Raw genomic sequence first — 19961 nt, forward strand, 5'->3', positions numbered from 1 at the left:
CAAGCTCGAAAAGACGATCTGTGTTTTCGTGCCAAATGAGAGACGGCAGAAGACTAGCAATCGAAGCAACAAAAAACATAAGCAGTTAGAAGTTGAAATCGAAAGTAGAGCGTCAAATTGCTTCGGCAAGGGAAAAACGTGAACTAAAAATCGAACAAGCTAAGATTCAATACGATCTAGAAGCTGAAGAAACTAAAATACCACAAGGTTTGGAATAAGAAGAAAAGCGTTAAGCTTTAAATCTCAAACTTGAGATGCTAAAATTGGAGTTAGAATAAAATACAGAAATCGAAAATAAAACCTAAGGCAGTCGTTAGCTTCCAGCCCAACCCAAGCTTCAGTGTACCGATGAGTCAAGGCGACCCGAATTGTAAACTACCCAACCCAGAATTAAGTAGGGTCCTTTTTGACTGACCGGAATGGTCGAGTTTTTTCCTAGCAAATATAGATAGCGTGTCGGTGGACGGAAGCATCATGATTAATCGCCTAAAAACGCTAGTTACTGATAAAGCCTAAGCGACCAACCACGGCTAAGGCTAAATAAAAGAAATGTATTCATCAGCCTTGCTGCCTGTCGTTGGCAGACCTCTAAGATTTGGCACACCTCATATAATAGTTTTCGCACAGCTGAAGAAAATTCAAACTCAAGCTTTCATTGCATAATTCTCAGTCCACCAACAAGTTCAGGCAAATCTCGTCAAAATGTATGAAGGTTCTTACACAGTTCCAATGTTTTGGAGATCTCGGTTCCGACTCTGACTTGAAAAGAGCTGTAAGTAAGCTTTTACCCGAGCAAAGGAGCAAATGATTGGTTCAATTAACGAAAAGCGGAATTTTTGAATTGAGTTATTTTAACCATTGGCTGAATGACAGAGCATTTGCGCACGATGAATTATAATGCTCATTACTGACACTGGAAAACCGGATTTTAAACGTTTCGGAGAAGCTAGAGACGAGCAGAAAATCACAAATTTGACATCTGTGGTGTATCTGAGAGCATCCGATGAAAAAATTGCCGAGCCATGACTATCTTTTAGTATATGAACCTCACAACTTATGCGGTTGACCTGATGGATGCACAAAAAACTTAACCGGCTCCTGCATCAAGGAATCCCGTGGGGCCAAACAGTTCAAAACAGGGATCAGTTAACTCAAATTTTGGAGGCTTCCTGGATTTTGTCATATTCGCCTAGCAGCATCAAAGTACTTGTTTCCAGTTCCGATAAAAAGTTTTCAGAGGAAAAATTGCCCTTTGTGACAACGGATCCATTGTGTCTTATAGCGGCAAGAATCTCGCGGAGAAACTCAAACTTCAGCTCCTTCGGTAAATGAAAATGAGTGTTGCTGGGATTCATGGAGCAGCAAATAAAGAATCAGTCCAAGTGTCAGCCCTTATCAATGCAATTGACAACAGAGCAGTGGTGAAGACTATTCAGCCTTTTACGCATCGCATCTTACAAACAAAATCGACTCCGAAAAGTAATGATTAAAAAGAATTTAAAAAAGTTACAAGCATAACTGGCCCCTTCCTGACCATTTATTACCATTGCCTAGGAAACTAACTGCTGCGATCAAAGCATCTTTCCAATGAGCCGTCTGCTCGATCCACTGACAAAACATGTAAAGATGTGGTGGGCATCTATCTGCTCAATAAAATATCAATCAAAATCAGACAAATAACCGATCATAAAATAATCGATCATATCTTACAAAAGACTAACAATTTTGATCGGAAAAGATATGAGTTTCAATTTTCTGAAAAATGAACCATTCAAACCATTCAATATTTTCTCATCGGTTGTTTTTCAACAGAAATCTCTAAAAAGAAGGCTTTAAAACGTTTCGCAGCTGAAAAGAAGATATCAAGGGACAATCATAATTGATGAGCGAAAAGAATTCATAAGTGAAGTCAGTTGTGAAGAGTTGCGAGAGTCCCGTGAATTGCCTCACTTGTAATGTTCTCATCATGCACTAATAATCACCATCAAAAAAGAGAACATAAGACGGTTTTGCGACGCAGCAGCTAAACTTAACAACATTTCATTTTCTGGCACTCTGATACCACGCGCGGACTTTCTACGGTGTCTGCTTGGATTAATTTATCGGTTCAGTGTAGATATGATTGGAATTTAGGGGTGCAGTGTTCCTTCAATTTGATGCAAGGTTCCTTCAATTTGCCGTTTGCGGTTACTTTTTAAGAACGAAGTGGACGGACGATTACGAAATTTCGAACCCAAAAGACATGTTTTTGAACTAAAAGTTCTCCAACGTGTGTTAACTATGCGTTGCTCAGAGCAGCAACATATCAAGCTATTTTTTTCAATGAACTAAAAATCAGAGGTTTTGGTTTCCGAAAAGGGATTTGCAGTATCCAAAAATTGACCCCAGTGTTTCTACTCACTCGATCACAGGCTGAAAAATCAATCAAACAAGCACTATGACTTTGAATAAACCAACTTTCCTATACTCGGATTGGAATGGAACTAGAAGGTGACACTTTTGAAGTTTCTACGGAACCTCTGAAGAAATTTCTTTTCGAAGATAAACGAAAAAGCGGTTGAATATTGTGTATCTAGTGTTTTTGACCCTGTGAGATCTTAATTTCCTTTCTCAATTAAAATTAAAATGCTGCTAAAAGCAATTTGACGTACCAAAGGGCAAGAGTGGAAAAACAGTTTGAACCAGATGATGCCGAGCACTTTAGCAATTGGGCTAACGAATTACACGAATTCAAAAAGATCGCAATACCCAGACGATACTTCTTCAGAAAATACGGACTGGCAAGCCGCCATTTTGTTTGTGACAGCAAAACGTCAAAGAGAACCGATGAGTCAGCTGTCCAGTTCCCACTTAGATCTGCAAGCAGTTCTATACTCCAGACGTCTGTAATCGAACCTGGTGTTAATTTTGATGAACTACACCAAAGGACAGACTCAATCACGGTACTCTACTGGGCTTATTATTGTGTTTGTGGCGAACAGAGAAGCGGAGCGGAGGATCTGGAAATTTCTATAATTGACAAACGGAATTACGTGCCTAATGCGGAGGGCCGACCTTGGAACCAGAGGAACGACTATTTTGGAATTGAACATAAGCGATTGGATAACAAGGCTAGGTCGGCTTAAGTCAGCTTGGCTCCTCCAAAACAGTGTTTTCCAACAACCAGAACCCAATAAAGCGGTCGAACGGGTTGCACTGCCCACCGCCCCACAACGAGTTGAAGCTATAAGTTTATGGGAAGGCTTCAGTGTCCTCCTTAAACTAGTGAACGCTATGACGCTTTGTCTTTGTTTTGAAAGAACACAATTTGGTACCCTTCATGTGGAAGAGCTAATGAAAACAAAAGAAACTATAAATAAACTGGCACAGGAAGAACGCTTAGCCGAAGATTATAAATGCCTCAAAACAAATCGCTCTTTAACCCAAAATCCTGCTTGATAAAATTCACTTCTTTTCTAATCAAAAAGGGAAATATGAGGTTGAAGGGAACATTCAAACATTCAAATCTGCCCTAGGATCAAAATTATCCAATAACTTTGGACGCCAAACATAAGTCAATTGCTCAAATGGTTTTGGACGACGAGCACCAAAAAAATGCATATGATGGAATAGAATATATTAGAACCATCGTTCATTAGAAATTCTGGAGAATTATTTTAAAAATTGCGTTGCGACAGATCGAATATCTATGAGACAAATGCCAAAAGCGTGACGTCGCTCCATATCGAATCATGACGTCTGAGTTTCCTGCCGAACGAGTTCGCCTGTGGTGTTCAATTTCACTAGCACTGGACTAAATTATTTGGACTACTTGATTTGAGATTTCTGAGAAGAAGTTTGAAAGGTTTCATTGCACGACGAGGTCAGCCAAGCATCATCCTGAGTGACAACGGTATCAACTTTTTAGGAGCTGCCAAGGAGTTGAATGAACAAACTGATGGCTGGAACATTCAAGATATAGAGGATAAAATGAAGCTAAAAACATTGTATGGAACTTATTGTGTGCTCCTAATTTTAGTGGTACTTGAGAGAGTTTGGTTAGAAGCTACAAACGATCAATGTTAGCAGTTTTGAGTCCTCGATCTGTAACAGATGAGTTTTACAGACAACGATGTTTCAGATGGAGCAAACAATGAATGCAAGAACGATTTTCTGATTGAAGAAAAACCCATACTTGTACTGATTTTCACACTTGTACGAAGACATGATTTGGCAACGATGGTCACGTGAATATTTACAGCAGTGGAATACGCGTGCAAAGTGGAATTTAGAACAACACAAATTTCTAAATGCGGGCATTTTGTGGTGGCTTATTTAACATTCAGTCATACGAAGCGACTACAACTTGTTCGAGTAATGGAAAATTTTCATGCAAAAAGCGGTTTCATACGAACAAGAACTGTCAAAACTTCAACAAGTATTTACAAAAATCCTCTGTTAAATAGGTGCCGCTGTTCTACACAGAATGTTTTCCAGCGAAAAAGAGACCCGAGAAGTTGGCTCCAGCGAAGACTCTCAAAACTTGTCAATTAATGCTTGTCATAATTTTTTATAAGGTGCATTTTTTTTTCTAATTTTAGCTAATTTGCTTCGTCCTTTTATGTTTTATTGACTCATTTTATTTCACACAGAGTGCGGATGTGCATTTTTAAACTCGTTGAGAGCAAGTTCATATCATTTATTTAAGTGAATTTCGGAATCCACCGTTTCCGGCCTCAGCCAATTTCTTGGCCCAAAAAACTTAGCGCCCTAAGTTACTTTACTTGTTGTCAAACGATGTTTTATGTTGTTTTAGTACACGATACATTCTTTATAATGTGATAAACACGTTCATTTTATAATTTCTGTCTATTTTTGTGACTTAAATGTAATCAAAATGTGTCAGGGTTTTTTAATCCTTGTTTATGTAAGTTTTGCTCTCATTATTCAAGTATCAAGTTTTTTTTGAGTTTAAATCAAGATTAGATCAGTTTGTAGATACAGACCTTCGATCCAAATTCGTTGGCACTTTTTCACCACTTAAAAAAAGATTGCTAGAATTATTGAGATGACCAAGGCCGGCGTAACGCTTCATCTTATTGAGCAGAGTTAGCAGCCGTAAAATTGGTAAATTATAAATTTTCTGCTCTTACTCATCCGCTTCAAGAACATGCATAGAAATTGCAACTAAACACAAACACATTGTACATAAAATTGTAGTTTGTTATTAGAGAAAGCTGTAGGCTTTTTAACTGGCCTTTCGTCTGTCTGTGTAAGGTTATTATCAATAGTTTTGGGCATACTTTGGAAACCAATAAAATGTTTTTTTTTCAGTCCCGACGATCGAAAAAGATGGGAATACCCAACTGTGGTATATCCATTTGAACTTTTAGAAATTGCTCGCTTAAACTTGCGCACATTTTCTTCTTCGGTCGAATCATGTACGATGTTGGCCATGGCAATTCAAATTAATTTGGTTATTGGTTGAATTAAAACAGCAAATTTTTTGGCGATGAAAAAGTACAAAACATACTAAAATGTTTACTTACTTCAAATTACTTTTAAAATAAAAAAGTGTTGACCAAAACTGCCGCAACTTACCCAACTGTCGTCAAAAAAGTCTGAGCATACCAAAATAGAAACATATGTCCAAATCGACCATATAGACACTTCAGTGTTATGAAAACAAACGGATCGTATGAGGGGTTTTCGAATACTTCCTTTCGGATGGGTTAATGACCTACAAACCACTCATCTACGCAGTAGCGTGGCGAGATGGGGGGGGGGGGGCGATCGCTTCCTCTCCTTCGATTCTGGTTGCCAAATTTTTCCAAAAGGACCACTCTTTGGTGTAACTTTACGAGATCCATTTTTGACTCTCCTACCTCAAAAATTTTCTATATGCGCCTTTGCCGCCAATATTTTCTAAAGGCGCCCGCGCCGAAAAAACGCAATTTTTGGTCGAGTGTTCAAAACATTAAGCCTTTTTAGCCTGTTGAAAAAATATCGGTAAAACTTTCAAAGTTCGGAAAACTGACCCCCTCCCGAGAAAAATTTCTGCGCACGCACTGCATCTATAGGTTTATTATTTTAAAACCTATCATCGTACGCAAAATCACTCCAGCCATTAAACAATACCGCGCTATAAAACAAAAAAATGATAAATTTTTTAGAGACGGTCTTTCATCTTTTTACATAAAGGTACATTTTTTGCATCAAAATAAATGATGTATAGACACTGCATGTATGCGCCTATGGTTACGCTGTTTTGGTTTTATCATGTGCGATTTTGCTTCATAAATTATCGATTAATCTTCATTTTTTTCTTCAGTTTCCAATGAAACGAAAGATTCTACCTATCATTTTATAGCACTACTTCATCATGTCACTTTTCGGCCATCGAAAGTGAAGAAAAACAAGACTTTTTGTCTCTGCATAATAAATTTGTAGCAGAAAAAATTTCATTAAAAATCGAGTACTTTAAGAAAAAAGAGTGTATTTGTTGTGGTATTAAAATTACGTGCGTTTTGTTAGTTTGACCATGCTTCATATAAAAAGTACTTGAAGTTTATTATACGGCCATTCTTTGATCAAAAATTTTTTTAAGAGTTACGTTACAGTAGATTGTACCACGTTATCATGCCGAGAAAGTCCACGTGAAGTCTATGTGCGTTTATTAACAAAGTTAGCCTGAAAAACTAGCTCGACTGCGAAAATAGTAATTTATGATTTTATTTTAAATTTTTACGATTGTTAATTTACATTTTTGAATTATCGACGCTTTAATTGGACTTCAATTGCAAATCACTAGCTGTGCTTAGTTAGTTATAAATCTTAGAAAATAGTTATACGAAACGATTTGTGTAACGAAAACAAAATGGCGCCTCAGACGATAGCCGATTTGATTGACTTGTCATTGGGAAGTCCTGAGGTAAGAAACACAGTTGAATGATTTCATCATTTTTTGAATCGCTGCTACAAACAGGGTGGTTTTTATGTAATTAGATTGAAAAACTATAAATTATTCCAGCAATTTGATTTAACTGGCAATTTTCAAATTTAGCTAAGATTGAAGACATGAGAGGTGCCCTATTTTTTGTTTTTATATCAATAGTTTTTTATTACGCTAAACAAAAAAAAACAGAAAAAGTTCGAAAAAGAAATAAAATTAGAGGTTTTTTTTCTCAAACTATCATCAAATTTTTTTATATTTTTTTTTATCTCTGAGCTATTCTGGACTATTTGCACAGGAACGGTTTACTTGTGTTGTTCCAAATACTAAGAAAAATGAGGGTAAAATGAGGTATCATATCAAAACTCTTCGTCAAAAAAAATAAAAATAAAAGTGAAACAAGACTGCTTGTATCAGGGCGAAGCCCTGAATGTTCCGACTGCCTTTTAAGGTTTATTGAGCAGCAGTAATACAAAAAAAAAAATTAAATGAAATAAAATGAAATGAATTTGAAATTTTTTATGAAAATCATCCCCCCACACGCCATATAAAGTACAAAAAGATAGATTTCGTTCCTTGTAACAAATCAATTATGGCAAAAAAGCTTCGTTCAACCAATTTGGAACGATTTATAAGAAGGATTAAATCTCCGCTTACGCGTTAATAGCGCGAATTATATTGCGCGTTAGTTGTCCCAAATTGGTCAAAATGGCCAAAATGGCAATGTTTAAACCCTCATAACTTTAGGAAAAATGGTCACAGGACTCACAGGTGAAATATCTTTTCAAATTTGAGCTCAGGACAACAATACCTTTTGAATGATATAAAAAAATTCCGTCAAAAATGGCTAGTTAAAAAGTCGAAATTTGTCTGAAGAAAAAAAAACCCACCCCGAGCACAAGTATGCCGTTACTTTCGTATCGAAAGTCGGAACAATGAAGTGGAAACAAACTATGGCTGATTTTGACTACCAATAAAATATTGTAGCGGTCAAGGGTGGAATAGTTTCATAGTCGTTTCGACTGTGATTCTTTTTCCGCGCAAAGTCAAGCATCACAAATAAATTTTAGAATGAGTCTAACTATATATAAAATTACAAATTTTTCAATCACAATTTGGACGACAAAAGAATTGAGGAAAAGTTTTTCCGTGTCGTTAAAAACCAGTTTGAAATTTTTTGATATATAATCCAATTTCTTGCGAATAAATCGAGCGAGCAAGTTTATGGGGGGGGGGGGGGGTTTATTTAAGCCGTGAAAACTTGGTTTTATTCCAGAAAATTATGTTTCGAAGATTCTTCTAATGCCTCCTTGGAAAATGAAATTTATATAAAAAGTGGCAGTTCTGTTTTTCTATTTCGCAAAAAAAGTGTTGTCGACTTTGTCTAATTCGCTATTACCTCCGAATATGCCCAAAACCTATGACAAAAAACTACACAATTTGACAAAAAAAGAAACTGTAAAATATTATAATGGTGGTTGGAGCCTTTTGTGCTACTTGCACAACAACCGGCTATCCTTTGTTGTGTATAAATGGCGATGAAAAAGTTTTAATTGTATAATGACGGTTCTACTAATGACTCCTCCTTCATCTTAAGTTTATCTCGTCACTTTGCTGAGCAGGTGGGTGCTGTGAACTTCAACATCCTTCACTCTGTGCTGCACCAGCTGGTGAAGGAAGTGGGCTTGGGGGACAAAGCAGCCACACCCCCTGACCTGTCTCTCCTCAAGACTCCTTCTAAACAGACAGGGAAGGGTGGGGCACAAAATGAAACCCAAACTGTAGGTGGGTCGAAACGCATCTTGCAAGAAATTTTTTTTTTAATGATTTGTCAATTTTTAGTTTTCATATCAACAGTATGAAATAGACATTTGAGGTCGAAACAATATTTTTTTCAAATGCTTTGAGATGAGATAAAAAATGATGTAATCATATCTACTTTGCGTTTGTGTTAACCAAAATGCACAACGGAATTCATTCAAGGACGCATTAAAGCAGAAGTGTTTTGAAACGCAACTCTTTTTGTCTGTGAACATTGTTGGAGTCTTTTCCATTATAAGCCCCCAATAAGTTATATATCCCTCAAAACACAAAATACAAGGGGGTTCATACATTTTTTTTGTTACAAGATGGGGAGCTATAATGGGAAAGACCCCCTTTATTGTTTGTAGACGGTGGGCTTTAATGGGAATGGGAAAACCCCCTTTATTGTTTGCCTATTTTCTTCAGCCAAAGATGGGTCCGACAGCAGCTCTTCTTCTGTGCCGTATCATGCGATGTTGAAGCGCATCAACGAATTGGAGGGCAGACTAAGGGTACTCGACAATCCAGACCAGAAACAGGCAAGTATAAACATAGATGCTAAAAGGTGATCCACCCATCGTGGATTGGTAAATGAACTAATCTGCCAAAAATGCCGAATATTTTTTTCCATTTTCTGAGAAAATAAGAAATATATACGTGCCGAATTTATACGTGAGAGATCATCGTGGGATTCAACCAACTGACCAAGCAAAAGATCCCTCTGTTCCCTGTGATACCGTTTTACGAAATCGATTTTTGCTTGTTCAGCCCTTAGTTTTCCTTTCGGCGTCAACATTTCCTAAGAACTTTTTTGCGTTGTTTTTGTAAGAAAAAAGTAGAAAACTGCGGAAAAACTAATCAATGACTTCTTGGTTTGTTGTTGTTGTAGGTGAACGAGGACACTATGTTGCTGAAGGAGCACGGGGGCAAGGGGGTGAGGCCAGTGAGTGACATGTGGACACTCCTCCAGACCCAGAGGAGGTCACAGTCCAACGAAGAGATGATTACCAAGGTCAGGTCACAATCACCATTGTCACAATTATGACATCAGTTATTGCACACTTATGGCATCAGTTATTTTTATCCAGCCATAATTTATTTTTATTCTCTCATAGGAATTATCAAAAGTAACTGAAAATAATGAAGACTTTATTCAGCTCGTGAATTTGTAAATTTGAACTGAATTCTTAACCAAACACTATTTTTTTGGGTTATGGTTTTTTCATAATGAGTTTTTGAACGGAGCTCCTACTAAGCCATTCAAAAAAATGGATATAGCATTTTCAATTAATTATCTTGGAACTGCTCTAAATCATTAGTTTATTCTGCTTACAAATTTTTGATTACAACTATGCTAGCAAAAAAATCATTTCACAGCAACAAAAAAAAACAACAGAATTTTTGTTAAAATTGATCGTTTTTTTTTTTATGGGAGGTTCTGAAAATAAGCTTCAATTACTACCTATCGATATCTTACTCCTCTGTGAAAGTAAATATTTGCCTGAAATGACATTGCATTGCAAGTCAAGGAGTTTAGTGGCATTTTTTTGTCAATTTTAGTCTGAAACGAAAAAAACTCAAAATCTGATGTGTGATCAGTAAAGTTTGATACATCACTTTAACTATTTCACTAGTTTTTCTGCGTGGAAAAACGCTAGAATAAACAAGAACAGATAATTTTGGAATCGAGTTGATAAAAACTGCTATTCGTATATTTTTGGCTGAAGAAAAAAGGCTTGTCTTGCATTTTCATACAACTCCAAAGAAAAAAAAACAACACTGTAAAATACGAGAATTTCAAGATTTTTCCCCTTAATTGAGTTTTCACTATAACACAATTTTTTGATAGTAACAAAAACAAAAACAAAAACGATTTCTGTGTTTTGCTAAGTATGTTTTTTGCAATAAATCACAAAAATAAAATTTTTCTCAAATGAAAAGAAAATCTTTACGGCTTCTAAATCTACTCAATAAGAACGAGCGGTACGCCAGCGTTGATCCGCTCAATAATTCTGGCAGTTTTTTTCAAGAGGTGAAAAAGTGCTCACAAAATTTTGTTGAAGGACTTCACCTACAAATTGATCTAACCTTGATCTTAACTTAGGAGCTGCTGAATTGTGAAAACCAAAAACTCAATTTAGTGTTTGGATTTTACATTTCATGTTGCTACTTGAGAAGGAAAGCAAAAAATACATAACAAAGAAGATAAACATCATGAAAACTTTTCGTTACGTTAAAGCCATGGTTTTCCTTTCGAACTAAACGAAGATCTGAACTTTTTCATAAAAAGATTAATTATTCTCTTCCGGACTTTAAATGAGTTTGAAAGAGTCAAAAGAGCTCAAAATGGCAAAACAAACTAAATAGAATCACAAAAAAGTACACTTTATAAAATGAAAAAGATCGTTTATTTAGTTTTTTGCTTTTGAGAGTTTCCACTGAAGCCAACACAAAAAATGAAAAATGTAATCGGCAAAAAATTGCAAATCTAATTGCTTTTTAGAGTGTTCCAATTGAAGTAAGCAGTTCAATGTCATAAACCGTTTTATTTTAACGAAAAAATTAATTTTTGTGTGTGGCGTTGAAGATTTTTTCCAAGAAATTTGTGGTTGACATTTGTGTTTGGTTTTTGGACAAATCAGTGTTTATATTATCATCTAAAAATGAAAGTGAACAATTTTGAATTCCCAAGAAATTTTCAACGTGAATCTTACTTTTTTCTATTTTGAAAAGTTATTTTTTTTCAGAGCATACAACTGCTTGAGCGACTAACATGAAAACTAAAAATTGTTTCTCACTCAAGTTTCATAGATGGAAATAACTTGATAAGCATAATTTTTGTGCATTGGAAAATCATGTTTTTCAGAAACGACGTGCTTTTTTTAAAAAAAAAGACGGCAATAAAATGTTCATCACTAAATAATCACAGTTCGATGGATTTACGAAAAATCTGAAGCAGTTAAAGAGATCTAAGATGACATTGGAAGATGAATATAGGTAGGTTGAAGCTAAGCATAAAACAAAATCCAAACTTCAATTCTTAAGTGAACAGAAAAATGTTAAATTTTAGTTTTTTCAATCAGGGAGAGTCTAAATAACAAAAAGTCAAACAAATGTAATTGAATCAAAATTTCAACGACCGTAACATCAACGGTTGGCCTTTTTTGAAATGATTCCGGCTTTATTGTTGAAACAGACAAATGGCCACCTCGATGTTGATCTCAACTATCAATCCTAGTCACTTGGCACTTAGGAATCGAAATGAATCAACCTCAGCTACTATTGTAATTTCAAAAAGGCAACTAGTATCGACCAATTAGATTATTTTTGCTCTACACTAGCAATCCCTAGACTTCTGTTCTACAAAGCTGACAATCACGAAACAATAGGTTTTTTCAACAAAAAACTTTTTTGCTAGTTTGCTCCGAGTACCAAAATTACTTCGAAATTGAACCAAGGTATCTTGACACGCGTAGCAAACTAGCAAAATAAATTTGAATATAAGTTACACCATAAGACGCAAATTGAAATTTTTTTGCGGTTAATGATTTTGTGGAACAAAAATTTAAGGATTTCAATCGGATTGTTTGACACTAATTGACCTTATAACAGCAGCTGAGGCTCACTTCAAGTAATTTTCTAAAAAATGATATTAAAGGAGTTCATTTTGAAAAATGCTAGCTGTTGAAAAATCTTTCCGATTATATTACTCAATTCACATGGCGTTTTTGATAGCCTTATGTTGGTTGTGAAAGAAAAAAATCAAAAAATACAAAATCAATCGAATATTAATTCTCTTTCTTTCTGCTGGTCGGAACTAAATTTTCCTAAAACGGGTGTTTTTTTATAAAACTCACCTAGAATTTTGGAGTAAAAGGTAAGAAAAAAGAATAAACACCAGACAAATTGGAAGAGGAAGCAAATTTTGGAGAAGGACTTTGATGAACTCTGCAACAAACTCAAATTCGAAAAAAAATAAACAATATTCTTTATAACGTTAAAAAAATGTATACTGTTAAAAATGTGTATACCGTTAAAAAATGTTCTGGTTCACGTTTTCAGCTAGAAGGAAATTTTTCAGGAAATTTTTCTACCGAATCAGCAGAAAGTTTTACTTCCGGAAAATTTTGCTACCGAAAAATAGCAGGAAGTTTTCTATCACTGCTTCACTTTTTGGTAGTGCGGGGAGATTTAATTCTTTTGGTAATATCAGAGATATCGGAAAAAATAAAGCTCATTGTAAGACTTTGACATAACGTTTAATCTGCCCCCTCGCAAAAACCCGAACTGCACGTCTAATTAGTTACATAAAAACCAAAGTTTCTCGTGTATTTTAGAATCACAGTATATTCGCCAATTCTTGTGTTAAAATGAGGTTTTATATTTGGTCACCACTGTATGAACTTAAAAGGGTTATCTCGAAACGGATGTTGTGTGCTTCAGTTATCTTCTATGATGGAAGATCTTCTGTCTGCCCATCAGAAGGCAAAGGCAGACAACGACCAACTCAAGGCCAAGATCAACCAGTTCAACTCACTCGTTGAGCAGGTAAATATTAACCATTCTCTTCAAATTAAGATTGGACACAAGCCTTTCTGAATTTGCCACACACTTTTTGCCACGAATTTTTTGCACTCAGCTGAATTTTCTCTGTTTAAAACGTTAAAAAGACTAGAAAACTTTTAAAACAAAGCTAAAATAACACTGTGTTACTGAACAAGCCAGCCTTGGACAATGTTTGTTACTGAATGCTTGCCTGGTAAAAAAGTACTACTCAAACTTTCAAGTAGTTTCGATTAACTTTTTGAGGTTTTTATAAACATCGGCAGTTTTTTTTCGAACTAACATGTTTGTGGTGAAACGATGAACTCGTATACTGAAATAAACTGTTAGTTAAATTAAATTTAAAAAAAAATAGCTTGTTGTTGTTTTTTTAGCTGATCAAGACGAGTGATGAGTTGAAAGCAAGAGTGGACGAACTGGAGAGTAAGGAGAGGGGGGACAGGGAAGACATTGACAAACTGAAGGAGCGCATGCAGAGTGCACACGACAACCTGGTCAGTAAGCCGACACATATTTAATCTCACAATACTTAACATCACTTTTGATTGGAGACAAGACGACAACTCACTTATGTGCAACTGACTAACTTACATTCAAATTACATTACTAATTATTCATAATAGTCAATCAGAATTACTAACTTATAATAAGTATGTAATTTAGACGCGAATCAACAGTAGACTGGAAGGGGTGCCCACTGATTTTTCTGTGTTTGCCCTGAAGAAGGAGGTGGATGAAAAGTACTCCACCAAAGACGAACTGGACAAAGAGATGATGAAGATGATGGCAAGGAACTTATAGTTTACTGATGATTATTTGATCGGATTTGAAGCGCAGTTGTGCTCTTTGATATTGTGGTTGCTAGTTGCCCTTTGGCGATTTCTATTGAAAATAGTCTCTAAGATCAATAAGATACTTCAATTAGGTGGCTTTTTGTCTTTTCTGGTACTTTTAATTGGATCAAAACGTTTTTCAAACGGTTTATACAATTTTAAATTGGTAAAATATTTTAGATAAATTTTAAATTTTTTCATCGGTATTTAATTAATTAATTGGTTAATTAATTATATGTTTAATTGGTCATGTACTAATCTACAGGCACTACTGGATAAGAAGGCGAGTGAGGCTGACATGTTGGAGGTGAAGGAGAAACTGAGTAACATTCCGAGTGACTTGATGGACCAGCTGGACCAGATGGCCAAGAATATGGAGTCTCTCAGACTGGACAGAGACAGCGTCAGTGCTTTTCAAATACACTTTTTAAAAAAAAAATGCCACCTTTGGGGAAAGTTGGTTAGTTTTTTTTTTTAAAAAAACGACCTCTTTTGAAAAATTTTTCCATTTTTTGAAAGTTTGGCATCAGTTTCACCCAAAGGTTATCAACCTTTCGAGTCACCCGAAATGGCGCGAAAATTGTGCGATTGTTTTGTCATTCAAAAGTGATTGTTTTGTAACTGAAAGTAATGGAGTGATGTATAATTCAAAGCAGACACACCTCAATTTTATCCTCATTGCAGTTTTACTATATACTATACTGCTTTATGTTGCATGGGTTACACTGTTTATGATTTTAAATATATCAAAAATTATCTCGATTTTTTGAACAATTTTATGTCCAGTGAAATTAGTAAGCAAAGTTGAAAAAAAAATGGATTGCAGGCGTTTTTGCTGACGGTATGTATTTAGAACAGTTCTGATTTATGTGAAATGGGCACCTTTCTACTTCTGACACTGTAGCGGACAATAAAACTGCAGTCTTATTGAATAAAATTTTATTGTAAAAACCGATTAATTGTCAATGAATTAGGTAAAAACACTTATTTAGTTTCCATTTTTCATTTTTTCCATTAAAATCCATAAATTTGTTCACGTCATATTTTCAATTTAGCGGTTCGACTTTTGATTTTGATTCAAGTTCACATCAAATATATGCGCTAAAGAGGACGCAATTGCTCAACCAAATAGCAAAGTTCAAAATGGCGCGAATGAATGCCATTCATTGACTTTTAGTTTTAAAAGTGAATACATGCTGATTTATTTTAGTCTGACAAAATGGACAACATTGGAAATTTCAAACCCGCTTTTCTTCAATTGGATTAAAGTTACACAAAAAAGAGTACAAAAGTTGTTTAGAATATTTCACCAGAATTATTCTGAAGCATTTTTTTCTCAAAAAATATTAATCAAAATTTTACCCCAAAATAGGACATTTTGGCTTTTGTTATTAATTAAAAGTTACGCTGAAACTATTTTGTTGAATGATGAGAAAAAAATTTAATGTCAAAAGAAGCTTTTTACACACTCAACGAAGTTCTGGTGTTAAAAATTTGCGCAAATATAGAAAATTTGTTTTTAAGCAAATATTTTGGGTTTCAAATTGTAAAATCACATTTCTTGATTATCCAGCAAAATTTTTTTGCAAAAGTACCTTATACAAATTTTTTGGAGATTTGACTTTCGTATAACTTTATCAGGCTGTGTAAAAGGCTTCTTTTGATAAAATTTTCTCATCAACTATCAAAGTAGCTTCAGAGTTATTCTTGAATAATTAAGAAAAAGCCAAAAAAAACTCATTTTTGGGTTAAAACTTGGTTGAGAATTTTGTGGAAAAAAATTGTATTATACTAACATTGGTGTTATTCTAGGCAATTTTGATGTTTTGCTCAATTTTTTGTCTCAACTTGTTCCAATTTGAGAAAACGCGTTTGAAATAGCAACATCTGTTCCTTAAACCAGTTAAACTAAATCATCACTGTATGGTGCTGATTTAAAATATCAAATTGTCAAAATCAAAAAAATTTAACCTGTTGCTGTGCAAAATGCAAAAGTTTTTATGACCACAATTTTTGATGCTAGATTGTTAAGTACTGTTAAAAATAAATGATGAAAAAACAGAATGACCAAGTAAGATTGGAAATGATTTAATTCGAAACTTTGGTCTCGATTTTTAAGTGTTTTTTTTTTAGAAATAGTTAAGACTGAATATAATTTTTAATAAAACATTGGTAAAAACAGACTCTTTTTTTTCAATTGGCAGAACAAACCTGCTGAAATACAAAACTTATTTGAAAATTTTTGTTCAAAAAAGCCATCGCACGCCAGAGTCAACTCACACTAGTTGAGTGGTCGAAACAACTGTAGAAACACCCTGTCTTTACAGAAATCTTTTTTTTCCATTTTGCCGAAGGATTTAAGTTGAAAAATTGCTCCATAAACAATCAAGGAACGTATATGAAAATTCAAGGGTTTTTCAAAAAAATGGAACAGAGAAACAACATTGTAGAAGCTATGCTAGAAGCATTTTTCAAACTTTTTGCTCAATTTTTTTGATTGAATCACTAGATAATTTTGATGAGATTATTTTTGAAAACTTTTCCTTAACAGAATCAAAAACCTTTCAAATACCAAGGGTTAAAAACTCAAAAAATCGTTTAACGATGACACAAAAACATATAGCTATAATATTATATAAATGTATAATAAACTAAAAACACTTCGTATATAACCCATTATAACCGTTTAAAATGGAATGTTTTGCTCTATAAACAGTTTGAAAGCAGGTTTGAATTTTAGATACACAAACTAAAAAAGTCCAAAATAATCGATTGTTACCCCAGAAGTTTTATTGCGGGTGGGCTTTAGTTTTTTATTGTAAATCTTTCAAAAAAGTTGATAAAAATTTGATCTCCGGAACTTGATGTTGTATGATCTATTATAATGAAACTCAAATTGCATGTGCTGTTATAGTTTCATGGAAAACAATTGGCATTCGCGAATTATATTTTTTGAAAAGCTATCATAAGATTTTAAAAAAATTGTGTTTTTTCGCTAAACAGTCAAATATGAAATTCTCAGCGATGTTTATCAATCTTCACCGCTGAGGGTTTGTTTTCAGCATGCAAATTTTTTCCCGAAAGAAATTCACAGAAGAGTCGTCGAGATAATGCGAGAAATTTTGAAGTTAGCTACAGTTGATATTTATGTGTATAAACTAAGCAATTTAGATTATTAAACAAATTCATGTTCAAAAATTTTGTTAAACTATGCAAATCTGCATATTTTTTAAATTATTTTTAGTCGTTTCCAGCCAAGGCTACATGGAAGCTTTTCCCAATTTCAGTTTTTGTGATATTATTTCAATTTCGTGTTTTCGATTTAAATAAGACGTCCATGTTATCATCAACATTTCTAAAAACTGTTCTAAAAACTAAGATAGAACATTTCTAAAAACTAAGATAGAAAACAAGAGCATGCTGTGTGTGTGGGGGGGGGGGGGGGGGGTTGCAATTTTGTGTGAAATGCGCGTGTGAAATGTGTTTGTTGGTGGTGTGTGTAGGATGCAGATACCATCGCCTCCCTTCAGACAAGTTTGGACGCCATGCAAAACGAGGTCGACAAAATACAGGCGAAGTGTCAGTTTTTGATGGACGAGGGAAAATCCACACGTAACAGTGTCATTGTGAGTGCGACTGTTCTATTCGAAAAGTAAATGACATACTTCTGTTATTTTAGATTCAATCTCTGCTCAAGGTAAAGTATGGCAAAGTAGTGTTAAGGCGTGTGCTTTGTTTTCAAAAAAGATTTGATATTATGGATATATTATTCGAGTTTTCTTTCATCTTGGCACAGCTTGAAAGAAACCGAACAAGAATACTTAATTTAGGAAAAGAGCATTCAAAATCCTAAATAGTTTCCCAAATTGGGTTATGAAGTTTGATAATGAAACAAATGCTAACAACACTTACGAAATACAAACACCGTTTCAAGAAGAAATAAAGATGTTCTGGTCCAGCTAAATCGACCAAAAAGCCCTGCTTTTATGTTAATGTGTAAGTTTTGGCACCTTTGGTAAAAATCATCCTTGAAGATGATTTTACCCTCACATTTGACTTTTGAACGTATTTCACAGTTTTGACCTGACTTTTCATTCACTATGATTGAAACTCAAATCACCTTTTGACCTCTTCACCTCAAGACGTGCATCAGGTCAAACTATAGTGACCTTTGTGAGCTAGGTATGAATCGGAGGTGTTTGACTTCACTATCTCTATTATGAGTTTATTAGATGCACTTGAATGAACTTGACTTTTTCTCCTATTGACCTTGATATGTGTTAGGACCTGGATGCGAGAGTGCAGACCCTGGACATGATCAAAGCCGACAAGGAAACCATTCAAATCGAGATCGACCTGGTTTGTTTATTACCTGTACACTCCGTATTTATCTGTCATTTGATTATATAAAGTTGACATTTTTAAATTAAGCATTAAATTTTGGATTTAGGATTATATCAAAAATGAAGCGAGGTGAAAAAAAAATGAAAAACCGCCAAAACTATTCATTTTCTAACGCTTAGGAGAAATCAAAACGCCATAAACTCGAAAAAAAAAATTCCCGGGCGTTTCATTCAAAAAGGCTCATCTCGTTTCTACATCATCCGAAGGCTTTTACAGAATTGTAAAGATTGAGACCAGGGGTGTTTAGTTTTGCTGTTTTTCAAAATAAACTGAAAAGCAACCTTTTAATGGAAACCATCATGCACGTGGTGGAAAACTTTAAATTCGAAAAATAATGTAGCACTGCGAAAAAAAGGCAATTGAATTCAAAAACGAACAAATTACAATCAAATTTATCCTGCTGTACCAATTATGACTTATGTATTGGGTATGTTTAGAAAGCGGACAAGCGGGCTCTGGATAGCAAGATAGGCCGCACACTGTTTGACGAGAAGACGGGAGAGATAGACGAGGAGATAGGCACACTCAAGTTCAAACTGGGCGGAGCTGTGAGTCATAATCATGAACAACATCATCGCTCATTTTTCGTTCATTTTTTGTTCACACCAAATTGAGATTTTAAAGGTTCCAATAATTTTTTCAATGAGCCGATATGGAAATTTTTGACAAGAAGATGACAAACTTGTTAAAGTGTCATGTTAACGTGTCTTATAACAACCCAGTTTAAAAACCCTATTATTGTCGACATTTTTTTTTAAATATAGCGAGAACATAAATTAGTTCTCTTAAAAATGTTTAGTTTTTGTATATTAACAGGAGGAAGACTACAAGAAAGCTCTTGATGAGTTGCTGAAAAAATTGGATGCAAAATTGGACAAGGACGAACTGGGACCCCTCAAAGAGTGGCTGGAGAACAAACTCAAGGGTGAGTTGAACAACCTAAGTTGACCTTGAACCCAGAAATTTCAAGGCATCCCCCAGTTGACCTGAGTAGCCAACACTTTTGTAATTTTCTTTTTGTGAAAAAAAAATTTCTCTGCATCCAAAACTACCTGAGTTTGGCATTCTGCCTGAGGGCTGGAATAAAAACTCTTCGTATAAAAGTTGTCTTTGCTTTTGTACTACTTTAACACATTCATTCCTAATCATGTGTTTGAAATTCTTTCCTCGGGGGATCAAATGACTCGATCTTAGGAACACAAACAATTTTTTTATCGAAGGTCAATTCAAACTATGAAAACAGTTGAAGATGAGGCTTTTCTTATCAAAAGAGAGTCATCAAGGCTGCCTCTGCATTAGGTCTGAAGCCGAAACTGATCAAGCAGGAGTACAGATTAGACGGCAACATGGAATTGGACGACGCAGCCGGATTCAGGAAGTCAGTTTTTTTTCATGTGTTCCAAAAGTTACGAACAAATGGCCAGACA

The 19961-nt window shown here is 34.9% G+C and overlaps 2 protein-coding genes across 7 annotated transcripts in view; one reads left to right on the forward strand and one right to left on the reverse strand.

Annotated features, from left to right (window-relative positions):
- The window catches only part of LOC134846229 (ERO1-like protein beta), a 117318-nt gene that overhangs the window by 66444 nt on the left and 30913 nt on the right, over positions 1 to 19961 (reverse strand). The window lies entirely within an intron of this gene.
- LOC134845497 (uncharacterized protein C16orf96 homolog) overlaps positions 6373 to 19961 on the forward strand; it is a 31062-nt gene continuing 17473 nt past the window's right edge. For 2 of the 6 annotated variants that reach the window (XM_063862401.1, XM_063862402.1), the window contains exons 1-13: positions 6373 to 6910; positions 8554 to 8716; positions 9161 to 9273; positions 9624 to 9746; positions 13178 to 13282; positions 13672 to 13791; positions 13961 to 14083; positions 14396 to 14533; positions 17634 to 17756; positions 18415 to 18489; positions 18972 to 19082; positions 19351 to 19459; positions 19834 to 19912. In XM_063862401.1, coding sequence (XP_063718471.1) covers positions 6857 to 6910; positions 8554 to 8716; positions 9161 to 9273; positions 9624 to 9746; positions 13178 to 13282; positions 13672 to 13791; positions 13961 to 14083; positions 14396 to 14533; positions 17634 to 17756; positions 18415 to 18489; positions 18972 to 19082; positions 19351 to 19459; positions 19834 to 19912 — 1436 coding nt within the window. In that variant the 5' untranslated portion in view covers positions 6373 to 6856. Of the gene's footprint in view, positions 6911 to 8553; positions 8717 to 9160; positions 9274 to 9623; positions 9747 to 13177; positions 13283 to 13671; positions 13792 to 13960; positions 14084 to 14395; positions 14534 to 17633; positions 17757 to 17809; positions 17828 to 18414; positions 18490 to 18971; positions 19083 to 19350; positions 19460 to 19833; positions 19913 to 19961 lie in introns of all 6 variants that reach the window. The other 4 variants (XM_063862400.1, XM_063862397.1, XM_063862399.1 and 1 more) reach the window with 4 other exon arrangements.

This window comes from Symsagittifera roscoffensis, chromosome 5, assembly GCF_963678635.1.
Source record: "Symsagittifera roscoffensis chromosome 5, txSymRosc1.1, whole genome shotgun sequence".
Lineage (NCBI taxonomy): Eukaryota > Metazoa > Xenacoelomorpha > Acoela > Convolutidae > Symsagittifera > Symsagittifera roscoffensis.